At 43.9% G+C, this 18350-nt stretch overlaps 1 protein-coding gene across 2 annotated transcripts in view; it reads right to left on the reverse strand.

Annotated features, from left to right (window-relative positions):
• Nucleotides 1-977: 977 nt before the first annotated feature.
• The window catches only part of FSTL1 (follistatin like 1), a 51482-nt gene continuing 34109 nt past the window's right edge, over nt 978-18350 (reverse strand). For both annotated transcript variants that reach the window (XM_039843125.1, XM_039843124.1), the window contains 8 exons: nt 17465-17594; nt 16578-16610; nt 15125-15255; nt 10814-10932; nt 9340-9452; nt 8922-9032; nt 6426-6502; nt 978-3550 (listed from right to left, as the gene is read on the reverse strand). In XM_039843125.1, the coding sequence (XP_039699059.1) occupies nt 3506-3550; nt 6426-6502; nt 8922-9032; nt 9340-9452; nt 10814-10932; nt 15125-15255; nt 16578-16610; nt 17465-17594 (759 nt within the window). In that variant the 3' untranslated portion in view covers nt 978-3505. The remainder of the gene's footprint in view (nt 3551-6425; nt 6503-8921; nt 9033-9339; nt 9453-10813; nt 10933-15124; nt 15256-16577; nt 16611-17464; nt 17595-18350) is intronic.

The raw sequence follows: 18350 nt of genomic DNA on the forward strand, positions 1-18350 counted from the left end.
TTGTGGAGAAGGTACCCTTCAAATTGGGCTTAAGATTCCCTTCTGAGAATGAAAATTTGAAGAATTTTACTGTGATTGAGATCAGTAATCTGTAACAATAACATAACCAGAGATCGCCTTTTAATATTTGATTAGCATTTGAGTAATACCCCAAATCCAGTCAAGGTGACATGGCTATAAATACAGAGAAGCAACACTTCTACATATGGCTCAAATTAAGAAAACTTAAACTTCATCACTTGTAATGAGCTCTTTTGGAAGGTAGAGTTATTAGAGGTAGGGAGTACATGATGCCTGTAATAATCACTTGGACAGTGAGGTGGAAAGCAAGCATTGATTGGTTATGTGTCTCCAAGATGGAGCAGAGGGTCTTAACCAACCAACATTCAGTCTACTTGGAAATGTTTATTCCCATGGATAATATGTGTATATCAGGTAAAAGCCATTAAGGTTAACCAACCAGACCCTGGTATGCTCCCTGTGGCACCTACCCAGGTTTATTTGGCTTCTCCTACAGGTTTAACTGCAGCCAGCCTAACTTGATCCATTCCAGTCTTATAAGACACATGGGTACTTTAGGAGTCATTTAGTTTTAACATCTTCCCAGTAAAAGAATATTCCCTGACTTCTTATCACTTCTTACCCCAGACTCACCGTCTATCATTCTTTTAAATAAACTTGTTCTGTCAGTCCCTGCATAAACTTTCCCTCCCACCTGCAGTCAAGATTTTATGAGGAGAAATTCTTCAGGCTTCTTTTAAGGTTCCTGAAACCCAAATCCACTTTTATCAGGGAAATAGTTAATGTTCTCACAACTTTATTTGGGGGAAGGAAACCAGTACAACTGTTACTTTAATTCCTTTATTTATCAATAGTATCCAAAAAAAAAAAAAAAAAAAATCAGGAGTTACAAAAACAAGTTAAATGCAATATGGAAGCCTACTAAATACATTTCACAAACACACAGGCAACAGAAACTTGTTCAAATTGCTTCTTGAAAATTGACTATTTAAAAACATAAGTGTAAAAGACATTCAGACTGGTTTACATGGGCTTATTAGCAGGTGGAGGAGCCCTGCTTTCCACAAACAGTGATGGAGTCCAGAGTCATGGCATGTGAGGTTTCCATGGACGCTGGATCTTAACAGAGGCTGTAATTAATGTTTATAAAACGTTATACACACAGAGAAAGCCTAAGGAAGCTTGTGGTCTAAGCCCTGTGCTTTTAGAGAGCTGGAGGAACTGAACCCAATTAAATCCTGTTTGCTCCATGCAAAGCTCTATGCAAGATTCCCCAAACTAGGCTAGTTAGCAGCTTCTCATGGATGGTCATTAGATCATGTGATTCTATGGTACAGACAATAGCTTTCCTATTTACAGGAGGAATGCAGATTTGCTTTTGGGAATTCAATGTTGCAGGGTAGGGTAACTCTTGGAGGGCAACCACTGTCCTAAATGTAACTGATGGGGAGACACTCTGGCTTCTTGCTTTAAACTGGTACTCTTGCCCTTTCTCCCATAGTGTCCAAGGGCTGGCAAAACTTGATCAAGGTGTGCTGTTGTGTTCTCCAAGGCACTTGGACAGGAGGTGCATTTCAGACTGCACATATGGGGTTTGAAAAGAGCTTTTAAAGTGGAATGATACATAAAAGCTCAGAATTTGAAACAAAGTGGAATGTTCTCCTTTCAAAAGACAGCAAGGAAAATTGTTTAGAAGAAATTCCATTTTCAGCACATCTTTCAGAGTTGCCTGCGCATACAACCTACATAATTTCCCTCTGGTGGTCTGTAATGTGCTTTCTGAAAATGAGATCTTATGTCAAGTTTTTAATCTTTATTATTCCAAATGGATCTTAAATATGGTATCGAATGGGTTAATAATCCTAGAGGCCAAAAGACACATGAATATCTTCCCCCAATCACAATTTTAAGATTTGATTTCCATTTTTCCCCTTCTTGAAATGTTAAACCTCTTTTTGTCTATCTTCTCTAAAGGAAAAGCCAATTCGGTCTCCAAGGTCAAAAAGGAAACGTAATAGTGAAGACAAAGTGGAGTAGTTCTCTTTCCCACTTTCTTCCCGGGCAGGCTTTACCCGAGAGGACTCTACATCATAGCACAACCTGTGGGGCCATTCAGACTGAGGGCAAATTTGGTCATCGTGTTTTTGGCTGCCTGACTCTTCTTGATATAACAACAAAGTTTCATTTATCCTAAGGAGAGGAAGGAAAATCTTAGGAACCTGTCTCCTCTGGACCAATGATCAGAACCACAGAACTTACCATTTATGAAATCAAAAGGTTAATGCATTCCTACCTACTCACTGAGGAAAGTGAGGCCCAGAAATAAGAGAAGACAGGGACACAGTCACTCTCCTAGTTAGTGGTGGATCAGTGAGCATATTGATAGGCTGGAATAGCTAAGTCTTACTTGGCTGCACTTGTCTCCATTCTTTGCAATACTGATTTGCATGAGCTTATCAGAATAAATGAAAACAAATTAGCTTTTCTAATCTTGAAAGCTTTGTATGGAGACACTTCTCTTCCCCTGGCTTCTATCTGAGGTGCCCACTGCTCCTCCAGACTGACTGCTGAATCACTGCAATCCAGGGGGGCTAACTCTGGGCTGCAGCTAGTATGTGGCAGGGTGGGAGAAGTCTGGGTTATAGCAGTCCCTGCACCAGGAAGAACCCCAAACTCTCCCACCTCTGAAATGATAGGGCTATGAAGAAATAATTACAAAAGCTTAATTTCTAGTCAAGAAAATAAAATATTAAAAAAAAAAAAACACAATAATATAATGATTATAATTGAAGAATGAAGTCAACTTGCCAAAAAAAAGTTTTACAGAAAAATAGCACCTTTGGTAAAAAGTATTTTTAAAATTTGGTTAGGTCTCTAAGGGGCTGAAAGTACACAAGTATCTGCATCATTTGGGTGCACCCTCCCAGAAACTCCATCAAGTCTGAGGGACACTGGGTAATCAGCAGGATGGCCGTGTATCTAGAGGCAGTGGTTGGGGCCATGAAGAGAAGCACAGATGCTGGAGTCTGTTATGTTGATGGCAGTGGAAAGGGCTGGAAGCAGAATACATTCTTCTCCACTGAGCTTCCCAAACCCTTCCTTTAGGGACAGTTAAGTTCTTTCTGGCATTGCTTGCACTCCATGCAGTGTGTTTATAGCTTTGGTAGACTCAGAAGTGGTTCAGATCTGGGTCTGCTCCTCTCCCAACCCTGATGCACTTTCCTTACTTGCCTCCAGCCCCCGAGCTCCATTTATACAGTTTCTCTCAAAGCACTCCTAGAAGGGAAGGCTTTGGTCCTTCCCTTCCTAGCCAGCCACCCTCATTTCCTTTATTGCAAAACAAATATACAAAATAAAACTCATTGCTATACAAGCAAATACTGGTGATTTGGCAATTGTAGCAGACACTTGCGTATACTGGACTCAGCACTGAAGTAGAAGAGAAGGTGCCAGGCTCTCGACACCATTGCCAGATGCCTCCTCATTAGATCTCTTTGGTGCTCACTCTCTTGGATTTTTCAGCTGTTTCCTTTGAGAAGCAAGAGAAAATAAGCATTATGAAATATAAAAATATTATTGACATTTATCTAGTCCTCAAGACTTTGTATAGCATTGACAGATACACATCTATGCTGAATTTTAGTTCTGTCTATTTGTCTTTGTGGATGGCAAACAATATGAGGGCAAGAATCATGTCTTATTCATGACATAGTCGTGTAGGGGCCATCACTGAATTAAGAGCTGACCTCATTTGAACTCCCATGAAACAATCAGGTCAGACATTATTCTCCCCATTAAAAAAGACAAACAGGATACTAAGTGGAAGTGCTACGAGATGTCCTGACCCAAGTGCAGAGAAGCATTAAGAGCAGCAGGCTCTGGAGGTTTGAGATTGAGTTGTGACTGTGATACTTTTGGGGAGGCTTTGGGCATACTATAAAACCTTCTGTGCCTTTATGTCTTCAACTAAAATATGAGGTAATAAGGTACCCCCTCTTACAATGGTGGTACATTTCTCCAAAGAAGTCATTCTTCTTATGGCCAATGAGCACACGAGAAAATGTTCAACATCATCGATCATTAGGGAAATGCAAAACTACAATGAGATGCCACTTCACACCCACTAAGATGGCTAAAATAAATAACGGACAATGACAAATGTTGATGAGTTTGCGGAGAAATTAAAACACTGCTGATGAGGATGTAAAATGGTACAGCCACTTTGGAAAACACTCCAGCAGTTCCTCAAAAGATTAAACACAGAGTTACCCTATGATCCAGCAATTCCACTCCTAGGTGTATACCCAAGAAACTGAAAACACTTCCACACAAAAACTTGTACAAGAATGTTCATGACAGCATTATTCATTAGTCAAAAAGTAGAAACAACCTAAATACCCATCAACTGATGAAGATACACAAAATGTGATATATCCATACCATGAAATGTTATTTAGCCATAAAGATTAAAGTACTGATTGATGCTACAAAAATAAACCTTGAAACCATTATGCTAAATGAAGTCAAACAGAAAATGCCATATATTATATAATTCCACTTATATGTGTCCAAAACAGGTAAACCTATAGAGTTAGAAAATAGATTAGTGGTTGCCAGGAGTTGGGGGAGGAGAGAATGTAGAATGACTCCTATGGGTGTGGGGTTTCTTTTGGGGATGATGAAAATGTTCTGAAATTAGATAGTGATAATGGTTGACAATCTCATGAATATACTAAAAACCATAAACTTTAAAAGGGTGAATTTTATATGTGAATTATATCTCAATACAAAAATTAAATAGGAAGTAAGAAGCACCAAGCAGCAACAGTGCCTAGCATCTAGAAGACACTGTACGGTTCCTATCCATGGCCCCTTGTCTTCACCATGTCAGTACACTGGCATGGCTTCTGACTGCCAGCAACTGCATCTCTTTGCTTGAGGCTTTCTTTGGCTTCTGGGCCTGTTCCACCCACACATACTGGCAGGCCAGAAATGCCAGGTAATTTAGGTTTGCTGGTGGCAGCCCTCAGCCAATGGTTGACTGGCTCTCGTGTACCCAGCTGCCTTCCTCCTCCGGCATGGTATGACTGTTCCCAGAGTTCCGCATCAGGACTAAGCTCCACTTGCCCACAGTGGTAACTCTCCTAAATACACACTCTTTATTGCTTCCTTCTCTTCCTGGGCTCACTTCCCAACTCCCTTCTGGTGTTTCCTGGGATTGCCTCCCAAATAAACTATTTGTACTTGAGTCCTTGCCTTTGCATCTGCTTCTGCAGGAACTCACATAAGACAGAGATCCTTAAAAATAAGAGCTATTATAATTCACTTTCCACTATCTACTCTGATCATATCTCCACCCTAGATAGAAGGAATTCCTAGGAAGTTCTTTTTCTCTTGTGGAGTGGTACTCATCTGGAGACTCAAGGCTGCTGAAATGTGGAAATACAGAAGGATAGGAGATTTTGCTTTTGCTTAAAAAACTAACATAAGGTTTCTACATTATCAGTCACAATAATGACAAAATTCATATGAAAATCAAATATGAGCAATTGTTATTTTTGAGCAATTATTAACAGTTCTTGATTTTCAAGTCAAATATTTTATTTCAATAGTTTAGCAGTTCTTGTGATTGTAATATTCCTTAAAAACTTCTGTCAGAGAGAAGGCTTCTGACAGGTGATCTAAAGTGCAATATCCTTTAAGACTATCTGGTGAACCAGTGGAAAGTCAGGCCTGGGAGTCCAGCATACCCATGTTTTCTCTCCAGGCCCTTAGCAAAATATGCCAGTGGACCACTATTCTTCTAAGAACCTTTGCCCCAAGAAGGCCTTCAACTTTCATTAACAGAATTCTTTCCTATTATCTTCTCCAGTCTCCAGGAAGCAGAACCTTGAAGTTCTCTGTGTTTGTCAATTCCTGGCTGTTTAATCCTTTCTGCGAGAGTCCAAAGCTGTTAATTTCATGCTCATTGAAAGCCAACTACATACCTGTGCTAAATGCAGGGATGCAATGGTGAGCAAGCCATAGAGCCTGCCCTCCTGGAGCTCATAGGCTTTGGGTCTGGGCATTGGCCACAGGCCACGATGGGGAAACAGTAACACTTCTTTAGACTGTACTCATTTGCAAACCACTTCCAACCCACTTGCAAATCACGACCTGTCTGATTCTTACTTATAAAGCAATTTACCAAGTTGTAACCCACACTTGCTGGGACTTGTAGGACCCTGCAAAGACCCTATCAGGGAACTGTATCTTGGTTTGATACTATAGATATATAATCCAGGACCTATTATATTAAACAGAGTATATCTCTTTGGTCCCCTGAAACATCAGGCAATGCCTGAGTGGTGGAAAGGCCTGGTGGCAGCAGAGATACCTGACCCACAATGGAGGCTGCAACTCACCTGGTGCTTTTGGAGCTCCTGGACATATCTGGTCATCTCCTCCTCTCTCTGGGTCTGGGCCCCTTTCTGATTCTTTCCTATAAGAAGAACCAAGGCTCAGAGCAGTGGTGGCTGAGGGGAGCCAGTTGGGGATCCCACAAATATCTACTTTCTAAGTTCTTAATTTTATCTCCCATTTAAATGGTGGAAGAGGAGAACTACCTGAATTTCTACAAATATGAAGAGTCCAAGTGCTACTGACACCTCCAAAGTAACTCACGGTAAGCAAGGAAATCTACCCCCACTCTTCTCTGGTTTGCATTCCTACTGCCTTCAACTGCTCCAGCGCATCCATGCCAGGAGCTGAGCCTGCAGGAAGAGCTACAGATAAAATCTGGATCCTGACTCGGGAAGTTCTTCTGGGTCAGTGATTCTCAACCTTCATGTGCCCTCATAATGTCCTGGAGAACATTTAGAAATATAATTTCTTAGATTCCACCTTTGGAGACTCTGATTTAATTACTGTGAGGCGGGGCCTACGCACCAGGGTTTTATAAGGACTCTCTAGGTAGTTCTAATGTACAGCTGGGGTTAATAACCACTGCATCTAGCTATGTTTCCCAAACTTGCATAGTGATTAAAAAAGAAAACTTAGAATACATCTTAAAAACAAAGGTTCCCAAGCTGCTCTTTTACAGATTCTGATTCAGTACGTTTAGGATGAAGCTCAGGAACCTGTATGTTTATCAAAAAAGAGTTTGTTAGGAAACACTGCTCAGTCACACCTTCCTGACTTCAGCATTAGGCTGCCCCTCATGGCAGTTTCTCTCAGCTCTGGCCCCAGCTGGCTTCACATCTCAGTGCCTCTTCTTCTTTGCTCTATTGCTATTTGTGATCTAACCAGACTAACTTTCAGGTACTGACCTGAAAATGCCTTGGGATGCCACCACTACAATGTCCTCTCAGATCCATGGCCCACACACTAAGACGTGCTCAGGTCTCTGGGGCACCACCATCAAGTGCTCTTTATACTGTAGAGCTCTGAACCTGGGCCATCCAGTGAGGATAAACAGTCTAGTGTATCTGTTGAAACGGGCATCATCCATGGGTGCAATCATCTGGATTTTGTCCGTTGCATGTGATGAGGCTTATTATCTAGATGATCATAAATCAGCCATTTACCAACTGCCTCCATCTTAGAAATGGATGGCTACCTTTACAAAGCTAGGAGCAGTTAGGTGTGGAAAGCTACTGCAGCAAGTTTTGGGAAGATGGGTAGAGGGTGCTTCCTGGTTGGGGTAGGCTGGGCACTGTTTTGAGATGTTCTCTCTTGGCTTCAGTAGCTATTGTGTGCTCGGCCTGGCTACCCTGGCTTAGTTTTGGCCTTCAGCAACTTTGAGGCATTTCTAGTCTCTAAATAGCCTCTTCCTGCTCTTCCACTTGTCTCTGGAGTTAGGTTGGTCTCCCACTCTCCCACTCTGAGAAGAGACTTGGTTCCGGGCAGTGGGAGACTAGACATCCCTTGGTTAGTAATGAGTTCTACTAGTACTATTGGTGTTGCCTGGGCTTCTTGTCTAGAAGAAACTCTTCCTGGGTTCTTGACCTCTGTCTCCAGTTACCAGCTTACCTGACCTTGAACATGATCCTAGAACCTGCTCTTTCTTATCTCTTGACTTTTTAAGATATAATTTTAGGTTCAGTCCACCTGGTATAAATTTTGGGCCTGATTCCTTCCAAGTGACCATTTTTCCCAGACTGAATGTGACTTGGCTTCACTCTTATGTCTTGCCTCTATCTGAATACTGTCTAGGGCTCAGCTTTGATTAAAGAGTCCCTCTTATCTTTGACATCACTGTAGCTCAAGACCGTGATAAGACTCTAGTGGTTCCAACATACCCTTGGGCTTCTTCACTGGCCCCCAAACTCTAACATCTCTATATCCCCAACCCATTCTGACTATGTCTCAACTACTTCAAACTTCTCTCTCTCTCTTTTTTTTTTTAAGGATTACCCAATTCTGTTAGTTCAAAGAGGGTCTACAAACATTTTTCCTTTTACTGCTGAGGACAGATGACAAGGAGTCGTCATTTTGTCTATCAAGGAGTCTTTTAGATAAAGGATTTCCTAAGTTGTCATAAAGGTTAAATGAGTTAATATGTAAAGTGCTTAGAAGAGTGCCTGGCACACAGTTCTCACTAAACACACGTTTGCTTTTATTATTATTTCTATTCCAATCTTGTATTAACCTTTGATCTTTCCCTGGGTCTTGAACCTCTTTTGTTCTGAGCTCTGGAGTGATTTTCAAACTTTATGTGTCTGGGATAAATGCTTTGCCCTCACTACTGCTCCCTGGGAACTCTGACCTTACAAGTTTGAATTTGTCACTTTCTCCTCAAGTTCCTTGCTCCCAGCCATCGTATTCTTCTCCAACATCCCCACCCTGACTCCTCTTGTGGTGATTTCATGAAGGAAGCTCCCTCCTGGCTGTTCCTTCTTCCCGCCTGAGGCACAGCTCACCGTCACAGGTCATGGCTGTGCAGACCCAGTTCCCGCAGGCGCAGACGCAGCGGTTACAGTCCACCTCGGTCTCGGCTCCATCTGCATACGTTTCGTCCTCCAGGGCACACTCTGTTGGCACCAGAAATAAGGGACAACAGTTTAGAGTGAAGGTGGAACACAGTGTCTTGGCTACAGTCTGTGCACCTTACCCTTTTCCTAGACTAGAACTGCCTGCCCCTCAGAGGCACTATATTTGAGCAAATGCTACCATCAACCCAGAGGTTTTGAGACCTGAACATCACCATGGAGATGATGGGCTGGGGCCTAATCTCGACTCATGGAAGGGGAATTTTATTAGCAAGCTCTGGATAATTCCATCAATTCCCTCAAAATGTTCCCACTCTCTATAACTCCTTATTTCTCAGGTTAAGCATACTCTTCTCTGGAGGGTTGAAGGATGGGTTGAGGCACTGGAGGAACTCTTGGAAGCTGAGTTTCCAGTCAGCATTTTCATCAGACAGTTCAATGAGAGCATCGACACAGAGTCCTCTGAAACAAAACACAGGAGATATGTTGTCAGCCAGACCTCCGCTTCACTCCCAAAGAAAGGAAATAAGCACCAGGATCATATACATCTGGGTTCCCAGAGGAGGCCAAGAAGGCAACGGTCAATGGAGAAAGTTTCTCTCTACACTGACTTCCCACAATCATTAACCATTCTGATTCCTGTAAGCATCCAACCTTTGGTTATTATACCAGGTGTTAGATCCATCGAGCTGTTCAAATGTTCCTTCCCAAATGACAAAAATTTCCTGAATAGTCTTGTCCACTTTGATTGACAAATGTTTCAATATCTGCACATCTTCCACTCGTAATTGCCTTTCCCCATAGCATAAATGTCAAGCCAACCAAACTAGGAAAATTGAAACAGAAGAGAAATAGATGATATGAAAGGAATGTGTGACTTCGTAGAATATGGAATTCAGCAAGCCTCACCACTGTTACCATTCTAGCAAGAGATGTTTCAGAAAAGTTTTATAGAACGCCAGCTTCCTCACTCTCCCCATAGCCTGGATTTAAGCCCTAGCTCAATCACTACCCAAATGGCCTAGCGCTAGTTATTCAACCTTTCTGCGCTTGTTTACTCATCTGTAAAATGGGGACAAGGAGTCTTCCTTCACTGGGATATAATGAGGATCAAATGGTAAACTTATAAAATATTGTCTAATTTTAGGTTATCAAAATATAAAGGATTCTCGGACACTATACTTTAAAATGATGGACTGTTATTAAGAAAGAATCTGTATAGAATCTGGGCTTCATGCTTTACACTTCTTTTGAATGAAGAGCTGCTTAAACTATTTTTAATTCTTACCAGTGTACTGGAATCACACCAGAAGTTTCTTAGTTCATTTTTATTAACATTTACTGTGGACTAATACCAGAGAAGGAGAGGGACATGCTCACATTTATAATAATTAGGGTTCTCTACAGGAAATTGCACCAGTTATCTTAAAAATCAGAACTAAAGCTATATATTAGATTTACAGTTAAGTGATACATTAAAGTAATTCCTTCAGAAAATTAACCATTAAAACATTACCCACAACACTCAGAAACAACTTTGCTCTGAGGTGACCTTGGTAATTTATTTTAAAATTACATTCTTATATTCCTTGCAAGTTCTAGCCAAAAACAATAACTATTTGATCAGATACCAGTGCTGCTCAATCTATTAGTTCATAATGTTTGTAATGATCACATAATAGACCAGGACAGAATTCCTATTTTGCTTTTTTTACTTCGCACTGGCACTGGTGGCTCCTTTGCAGGTAGAAAGGGTTCAAATCCCCTCTCCTATCCAGCCTTTCCCTCGTGGACCACTCCCTGCATCCCTTAACTCCACTCACCTGAGTAGCTTGTTGTTCTCCTGATCTGCATAGGTGGTGATGTTGATGGCGGTTTCATTCTGCTCCACAAATTTCAGGAATTCACTGGAGTCCAAGCGAGAGTCACCATTATCAAAGTTCTAGAAGGGCAATGAAGAGATCTTTCAAGAAAATGTTGTAGAACCCAGTTCCATCAATTCCCCCACTTGGCTCAACCTATCTCTGGTTCCTCTTGTTCTTGACATATTCCAACCCTGCCCTGGCCTACGAGAGCTATAGCAACAAAGGCTTGAAGTCCTAGGGCACCAGCGAAGGTACCTGCACCCAAAGATGTGAATGAAAGTGCCTGGGCAGAGGTCATTGGGGGCCTTTCAAACTCAGTTCCCCCTTAGGAGGACAGACAGGCCTGTGCTGCCCGAGAAGTCAGGTCTGGGGAGCTTGAGAATGCTCTGCAACCCCACTCCTGACAGTCCCACAGTCTGGACTGCACCCTGGGATCGGTCCAGCCACCATGTCTCATTCTCAAACGTTAACAAACATATAACAACAAAGTTGAGAGTCAGAATCTCTGTGGTGGAGCCCAGGATGTGTATTTGTGCCACACTGCTGTGAGATGATGACACCAGTGGCCCTCAGTTCTCACTTTGGGAATCACAGGACCATTTCTTGCTGCCTGATTGCCGGCCTCCCTGGCCACTCTCAGTGTTTAATTTTCACACTGGCGCCCCTAACCGACCACATCAGTGAGAAGTCAAAGGTAAAGGGCCTGCACTGATAACCTGCAGATGGAGGCGGTGCAAAGTGCCTCCTCCTTTGCCCAATGCTGTGGGCCCCACTACAGACATGTGCACCGGTCCTTGACTTACTCAGCTTAGGATACCCTCACGACCTAGCTGATATCCTGTGAGCATGAGGCGAGGGTGTAGCAAGCTCAGGCATTGTTCCTACTTTGGCAAGATGCTAAACTGAGACTTTAGCCTTCTGGGACCATCAAAGACACCCAGACTGAGCTGCAGGAAGAGGGTGTCAATTTCAAGGTTCTGATCAAATTCCAAATTGGATACTGCTGTTTTCTTAAATGGTTCCCATGGGGAAAAATCTTTTTTCTCCAAAATTCTTTTCCAAGACTGCTTCCTATACCCAACCTGGGAAGTAACCCCCATTATACATCCAGGCTTCTAGGTAACAGGTAAAGATAATAGCCACTGACTTTCCTTCCGTAACTGTCAGGGTCACATGTATTCCACTCTAAGGTTGAAAATCTTTCCATTGCATATACAATGACGGGAATGTGCAAGGCAATGATATAGGCTCTTGTTTAGTACCTATTCATCATTCTTGTCCCAATTCCTAGGAACAAGTTTCAGATGTTCCAGTCACTATATACTCACTCTGAGGAAACTTCCCTAAATGTTCACCTTGTGAGGTTTGATCAGTTAATGGAGAGAAATGATATCGGGTTGGCCAGGTGCCATTCTTAGCAGCACGGGGCTTTCTCGAGTCCAGATGTTGCAAATACCGGACAGAACGGAGCTACTCACAGACCCCAGCACCATCAGGGCCTGAATACAGGGGGAGTGTCGGGGGGAGGAACAGTCCAGCAATGGCTGTAGACCCAGAGGGCACCAGGGGCACCCGGAACCCAGCAACTACAACCCAGGCAGCTCCCAAAGGGCAGTGCTAAGTGTATTTGCTTCACATTCGGTGGGACCAGAATCCAGGGCTGAAGCTGAGGGAGGTGCCAGCCTGCCTACACTCATCTCATGAGGGCTCTATTGGGCTTCTTCAGGCCAGATTTGTATGTGGAATCCACAGGAAAACAGAAGTCTGTTACCTGCCCCAGAAACAGCCTGGAATGCCTATGGGGCCTGCCTGAGGGGTCATGAACTTGGACCATGAGTCAACCTAATTCACTTGACCTCTGTTCAACCAACCATTTACAAAGGCTTAGTGCCTGTGTATACCTGCATTTCCCAGCTATATACTTGAGATAAGGCTTTTCTTCTGTGTAACCATAGCGTTGTTAAAAGGAAGGAAGATTTGTCACGAGACCCACATTTAGGGGTTTACTGCAAGTTTGGAGACTGTTTGGGCTGGGCCAGGTGCTCACCATGCATAGCATCTGGGGCAACGGGGAACGTAATACTTGGGGAAGGGAGATAAGAAGGCTGGCTCCAGTTTCAGCCCTGGCCACCAGGAGTCTGTGTGTGTGCGTGCGCGCATGCACGTGCCATGAAAGGCGCTTTTTACCCGAGTCTTCCCTTCATTCTGCTACACTTTCACCTAATAGATAGTGACTGAATCACCAGTTGAAGGGACAGTCTGATTTTGGTCTTACCCAGATTCTGATTACATTTGCTTTTCAACTAATTTTGATAAAAGGAATGCCAGCTGGGCTAGAGGTCAATTCACTGGGTCAGAAACAATATCTGTGAGATATCGGATCTCTCACCAACAAGCAGCTGTTAGCTTAATGGAGGGACGCTGAAGACTGCACCACACGGGACTCAGATAATCATCAAAAGGTGGAGAGTGGAATCCCTACCGGCTCGGAAGACACTGGCAGAGTGTCTGGGAAGAGTGAGCGCTGTGTCAGTGATGATCAAACTTCCTTGGTTGGCAGTGAGAATGTCCTAGAGAAAAGCAGCTTACTCAAGGGGACTTGTAGGTTTCCGACAGGAGCCTGTCAGAAGAGGTTGCCCTGTGTCGAGAGGGATTTGGGACTTAGGTGCTTAGGAATCAAATTAATAGCCGGTGTCAGTGATGTCCAGGACAGGGTGCCATCAAGGGGCCACTACGAATGGCTATGAGATCCCGAGGCTCCTCAGAAAGATTGTCTTGGGCCCCACAATTTCCATGCTGTAATGGCCATGGCGAAGTCCCTGCTCACAGCAGACCCTGCAGGTGCCACTAACTCAACTTTGGAGAAATCATTTTAAGTTACTTTCTTTTCATGTCGAATTCTCCTGGTTCAGCACTATGATGTGTTTTGCTGTAGGTGAGTGACCACCCCCTGCCCCCAGAGCTCTATAATGTGGGAGTGGTCGAGGCAGAGGACAGAGTGAGAAGGGCTGTGCTTTCTCACCCACCTGTCATCTCAAACATGTGGAATCCAAAGAGATATACTTTCTGCCATAGAGGAGAGAACTCTCTATCTAAAGACAATAACACATACATACACAAAAAAATAAAAATAAAGACAATAACACAAGTGAATCTCAAATGACTATCCTATTTCAGCCCAATCCAATGTTTTCCATCTGCGTCCATAACATCAGTTAGAAAGAGGACTCCATAGACTACGATGGTGCTGACCACATCTGGTGGCCACAGAGCTGCCAAGAAGTCTCTCGTGTGTCTGGGGTTGCTCCTGAGTTTGGGCTGGTTGGGCGCTGGGATGGCAGGCCCTGGAGGTGCTCGAGGGCGTCTATGTCTGGGCATGAGCGTCTGAGGGCATCGACCCAGATGTGTGTCTGTAAGTGAAGGGGCTTTTTTGCTTATGTGGGAATGTGGGTGACTGAATGTGTGTCTGTGAGGAGGCTGTGTCTCTGTAGGGCGTGCACCTCTCTGTAAGTGGTGTGAGTGTGTGCACTATTGCATTTGATACGTTCATCTCTAAGTGTAATGTACATATATATGTGTGCGTCTGTCCTCATCCATAAACTGGAAGAGCGCCTTTAACTGCTTCTTCCAACAACTGTCTCAAGTTCTCTGAAAGATCTCCATGCCACTGGAGCCCTGCTCATTTCTAAGTACTACCTCCTCCTTTATTTTCCTTTTTGAAATCAGCATCTCTCCCGTCCCTAACTGGAACGATATGCCTCTTCAACTAAATATGAAGGGAGCAGCAATATCTAGGTTCATGAAGGATCCTGGGCCCATGAAATGCCAGTCCACTGCCTCTTCTCAGATGAAGAGGAGCTCTGCAGGCCAAGTTAATGACTTGGAGAAATGTCAAAGTGGGTGAGAAAGAGGCTGAAGCGTCCTGTTTCTGGGTGAGATCAGGAGATAATTCGTATGGACAGCCAGATCTATAAGGTGTCTTACTGGCCATATTTTTCATGGACAGGCTCTCTAAGACTTTGTGGTTTTATTTGCCCAAAGGGCACGTATGTGTTAGATCCCAGAGGTTCTACTGCTGGACTCCCACTGACCAAGCTGGTCAGAAGGCAACTGTCTCAGCTCCACGGAATGATCTGCGATGAGGAAGCACACCGTGACTCTGCACAGGTTTACACTTCCTCGTGGTCGGGGAAGATGCGACCAGGCAATGGGAGAGGACGTCTCCCTTTCTCTGGGACTGACCAGTCTTTGACCCCAACTCTGGATTACCTTAAAGTACTTGTCTAGGATTTCACTGTAGTTGCTGCCTTTAGAGAACCAGCCGTCTGGAATGATCTCTGCTTCCAGCCACTGGATGATGCGACGCCGGAGCTCATCGCGGTTGGACTGATAGCAGACAACTGCAGGAAAGGGGAGGGAGGTCTGCTGGGTGGAGAGGACCCCAGAGTCACCCAGCACCCACTACAAGGGAGACTTGTGCCTGGGACTCCGTGTGTGTCATCACTTTGAATTTCCACAGCACTCAGGGAAACCAGATGATCACACATGTGTCACAGAGCAACAAAGCCCAGGTATATACTGGAAAGTGTCTAAACCAGGAATCAAGCTCATGTCTCTAAAAAGTTTATAAAGATTGAGAATACTGAGACAGAGAGATTATGTTGCTTAGCTGAGGAAAAAAGCAGAGCAGAAAATTAAAGGACATTTTCATTAACTTTGGGAAGCAGAAGGAAAAAACGTCAATAAGACAGCTCTCTGGCTCGAAGATGAGTTGAAACAATAAGTGAATAAAAGGGAACATTATAATTGTTTATGCCAGTGGATTTCTGATTCTCTCTGCATAGCTTTTCCTTCTCTCACCAACTAAGTGTATCAAAACTTTCTCCCACCCAAATTTTACACTGCTTATATTGTCCTTTATTATAAACAATAGAAAACTGGGCCAAGGAAGGGCCATGTTGAAGCCGGCTCTGGACAGCTGTGGTAAGCCACATGGAAAGAACAGGTGGGGCTGAGAGTTAAGTGAATAGGGAAGTAGAGAAGGGAAAGACTCGGCAAAAGGGAATTCCTGGAAGACAACACGTGTTGGGATGTGAGGAGGGCACTGAGCCAGGGCAATGAAAATCTGGGCGCTTCTCCCCTCTCTACCACATCTTAGCTGCGTGATTCAGGGAAATGCGCTTGGCCTCTCTGAGCCTCAATTTCCTCACCTATAAGGTAATTACAGTAAGATCTACCTCACAAGGTTATTTGAAGATCTAAGGATAAGTATATGTAAAGGGGTCTATAACTATAAATCACGAAGACATTTTACTTTTTACTCATAGAAAATTAAGGACAAAGTCTTACTGGCATTTCCAATTATCCCCTTTCAAAAAAAAGTGCCTTCTGATTCTGTTTGTCCCATGACATCAGCATGTCCCATATAGCACTGAAGGAAAGAACTGGTGGCTTTCATGTCTTTGCAGTTCAGTCACGACTCAGCAAAAATGGAAAACACGGTCTACATTCTGACTTAACCAGTTGCTTCAAATGGCAAACTCACAAAAAATGCAGTTTTGTAGCTTTTCTGAGCTGTGTTGAGGAGCAACCAGTTCTGGTTCACAAGTGCTGACACAGAGAAGGTACTGTGACCTTCAGCAGGGAATGTAGAACATGAAATTTCTGTCATGAAAAGAATTTCCTTCCTAAGATGCACACCTTAGGAAAAAAAGGCACTCACCTGGGCTGGCAGATGGGCTTACAGATTTCTTCTCTGCAAGACAAAAGGAGAAAATGCATAATGCAAAGTGAAGAAAAAAGAAAATTTCTGTGTGTTACTAGGATTAAAACTGCCTCATATTTAAGGGGCCCGCTTACAACCTTTTCATCATTTTGTCTTGAGTCCTTGCCCCATTCCTTTTTCTAGAACCCAAGTATATGGATCTTTCCTCTCCTGCTTTGTTTGACATTTTGGGGCCACTGAGTTGCCCTCTTGGTCTCACACCTTGTCCTGTTAGGCTGAGGGGCGGAGGGGTCACTGGGACTTTGAGAATTCACATGGAATCATTATAGACAGGGAAATAGAATAGAGACCAACATGTGGGAAACAGGTTCTTGTTTCTCCAGGGAAGTTCAAGGCTGAGAGGGGCCAGGCAGGGTGGCTGGTGTCTAATTAGTTCTAAGCTTGGGACCCTTTCTCTGTTATTCTAATGGCAATGGCTTGAGTGCAAAATAGAGGAAATATAATGCTACCAGGACTGAGAAGTGCCCAAATTTAAAAAGCATGGGAAAAGTGAAATTTACCTGCTTTTTAAAAAGGTACAGAATTCATTTAAACACTTTCCTATTATTATTGTTGTGGTCCCTTATCCACTATCCAGCTGCAGACTGAGCTGGAAGCCTATCGGGGAATCTAATGCAGGAAACCCTGGGCAGAGGCCTGGGGCACCCAGGGCGAAGCCAGCAGGCTCCTGAATGCCAAGAAGGTACGCCTCCAAGAACCCAGGTGGTCTCCACAGCTTTGGGTGCTGTGGTCAGAGTGGAAAGGACTCTAGGAATCCACGCCGCTCTGCTTAGTTCCCTGGCTCCCCACGGCTGCAGTTAGGATGTAGTGAGAGCACTCCTTACCTTTGCAGTGTCCATCATAATCGACCTGGATTTTGGATCCAGTGAGGCAGGCATCTCGATGCAGCTCACAGTGGTTGAGGTAGGTCTTGCCATTGCTGCCGCACACAGGCCTCTTGTGAGGTTTGCATTGCTGAAACAGACCCGCAGAGGATGTTTGTGCAGCCAAATGTGCCAGCACACGCATAAGCATGTGCACACGCACGTCGACCCATCTTGTGAGGGGACTTCCACCAGCAGAGATGGCCTCTATCCAATCAGGGCATAGGGAGCCCCAGCTCCGGCATCAGTAGCCCTACCCACTCAGTGTCGGAGGCACCCCATCACCTTGCATACCCTCTGTGCTGATCCTGGTTCAGAGTCATGTATTCCGTGGAAAAATAGAACCCCATGCCCACCCTCCACCCCCAGTCCAGCTCCTATCAAATTAGCAGGAAAGGCATTTTATTAGAAGTCAGGAATTTGGATTCTCCATCACTTTGTCACTTTGTGGAAAGTCACTCAGTGTCTTTGGATAATCTAAGAACATTTAAAATTTCAACATTCTCTGACACAAAACAGCCAGAGCTGAGAGCTGAGAATGTGGAGAAACTGAAAAGCAGGCACCCCCAACCCCCATTTCTTCAACTTTTCTGAACTATGAGGATCTTCGCTCTTTTGCTTTGTTTAGTATTTTGGGGCCATTCTGTTTCTCTCCCAATCTTATAATAACTGTTGCGAGGCGGGCAGTGGGGGTGCCTGGGTCTTCGTGAAGTACTACAGAGAATCATTATGGACAAGGAAATGGATTAAAGTTCACTTGGCAACTCGGTTCTACTTCGGCTATTTAAAGTGCCATGGGCACAGGCAAACTCAGTGTCTTGAGACTTTTGCGGTTTTTGAAAGGAGG

Source organism: Pteropus medius, unplaced genomic scaffold, assembly GCF_902729225.1.
Source record: "Pteropus medius unplaced genomic scaffold, Ma_sr-lr_union100, whole genome shotgun sequence".
Lineage (NCBI taxonomy): Eukaryota > Metazoa > Chordata > Mammalia > Chiroptera > Pteropodidae > Pteropus > Pteropus medius.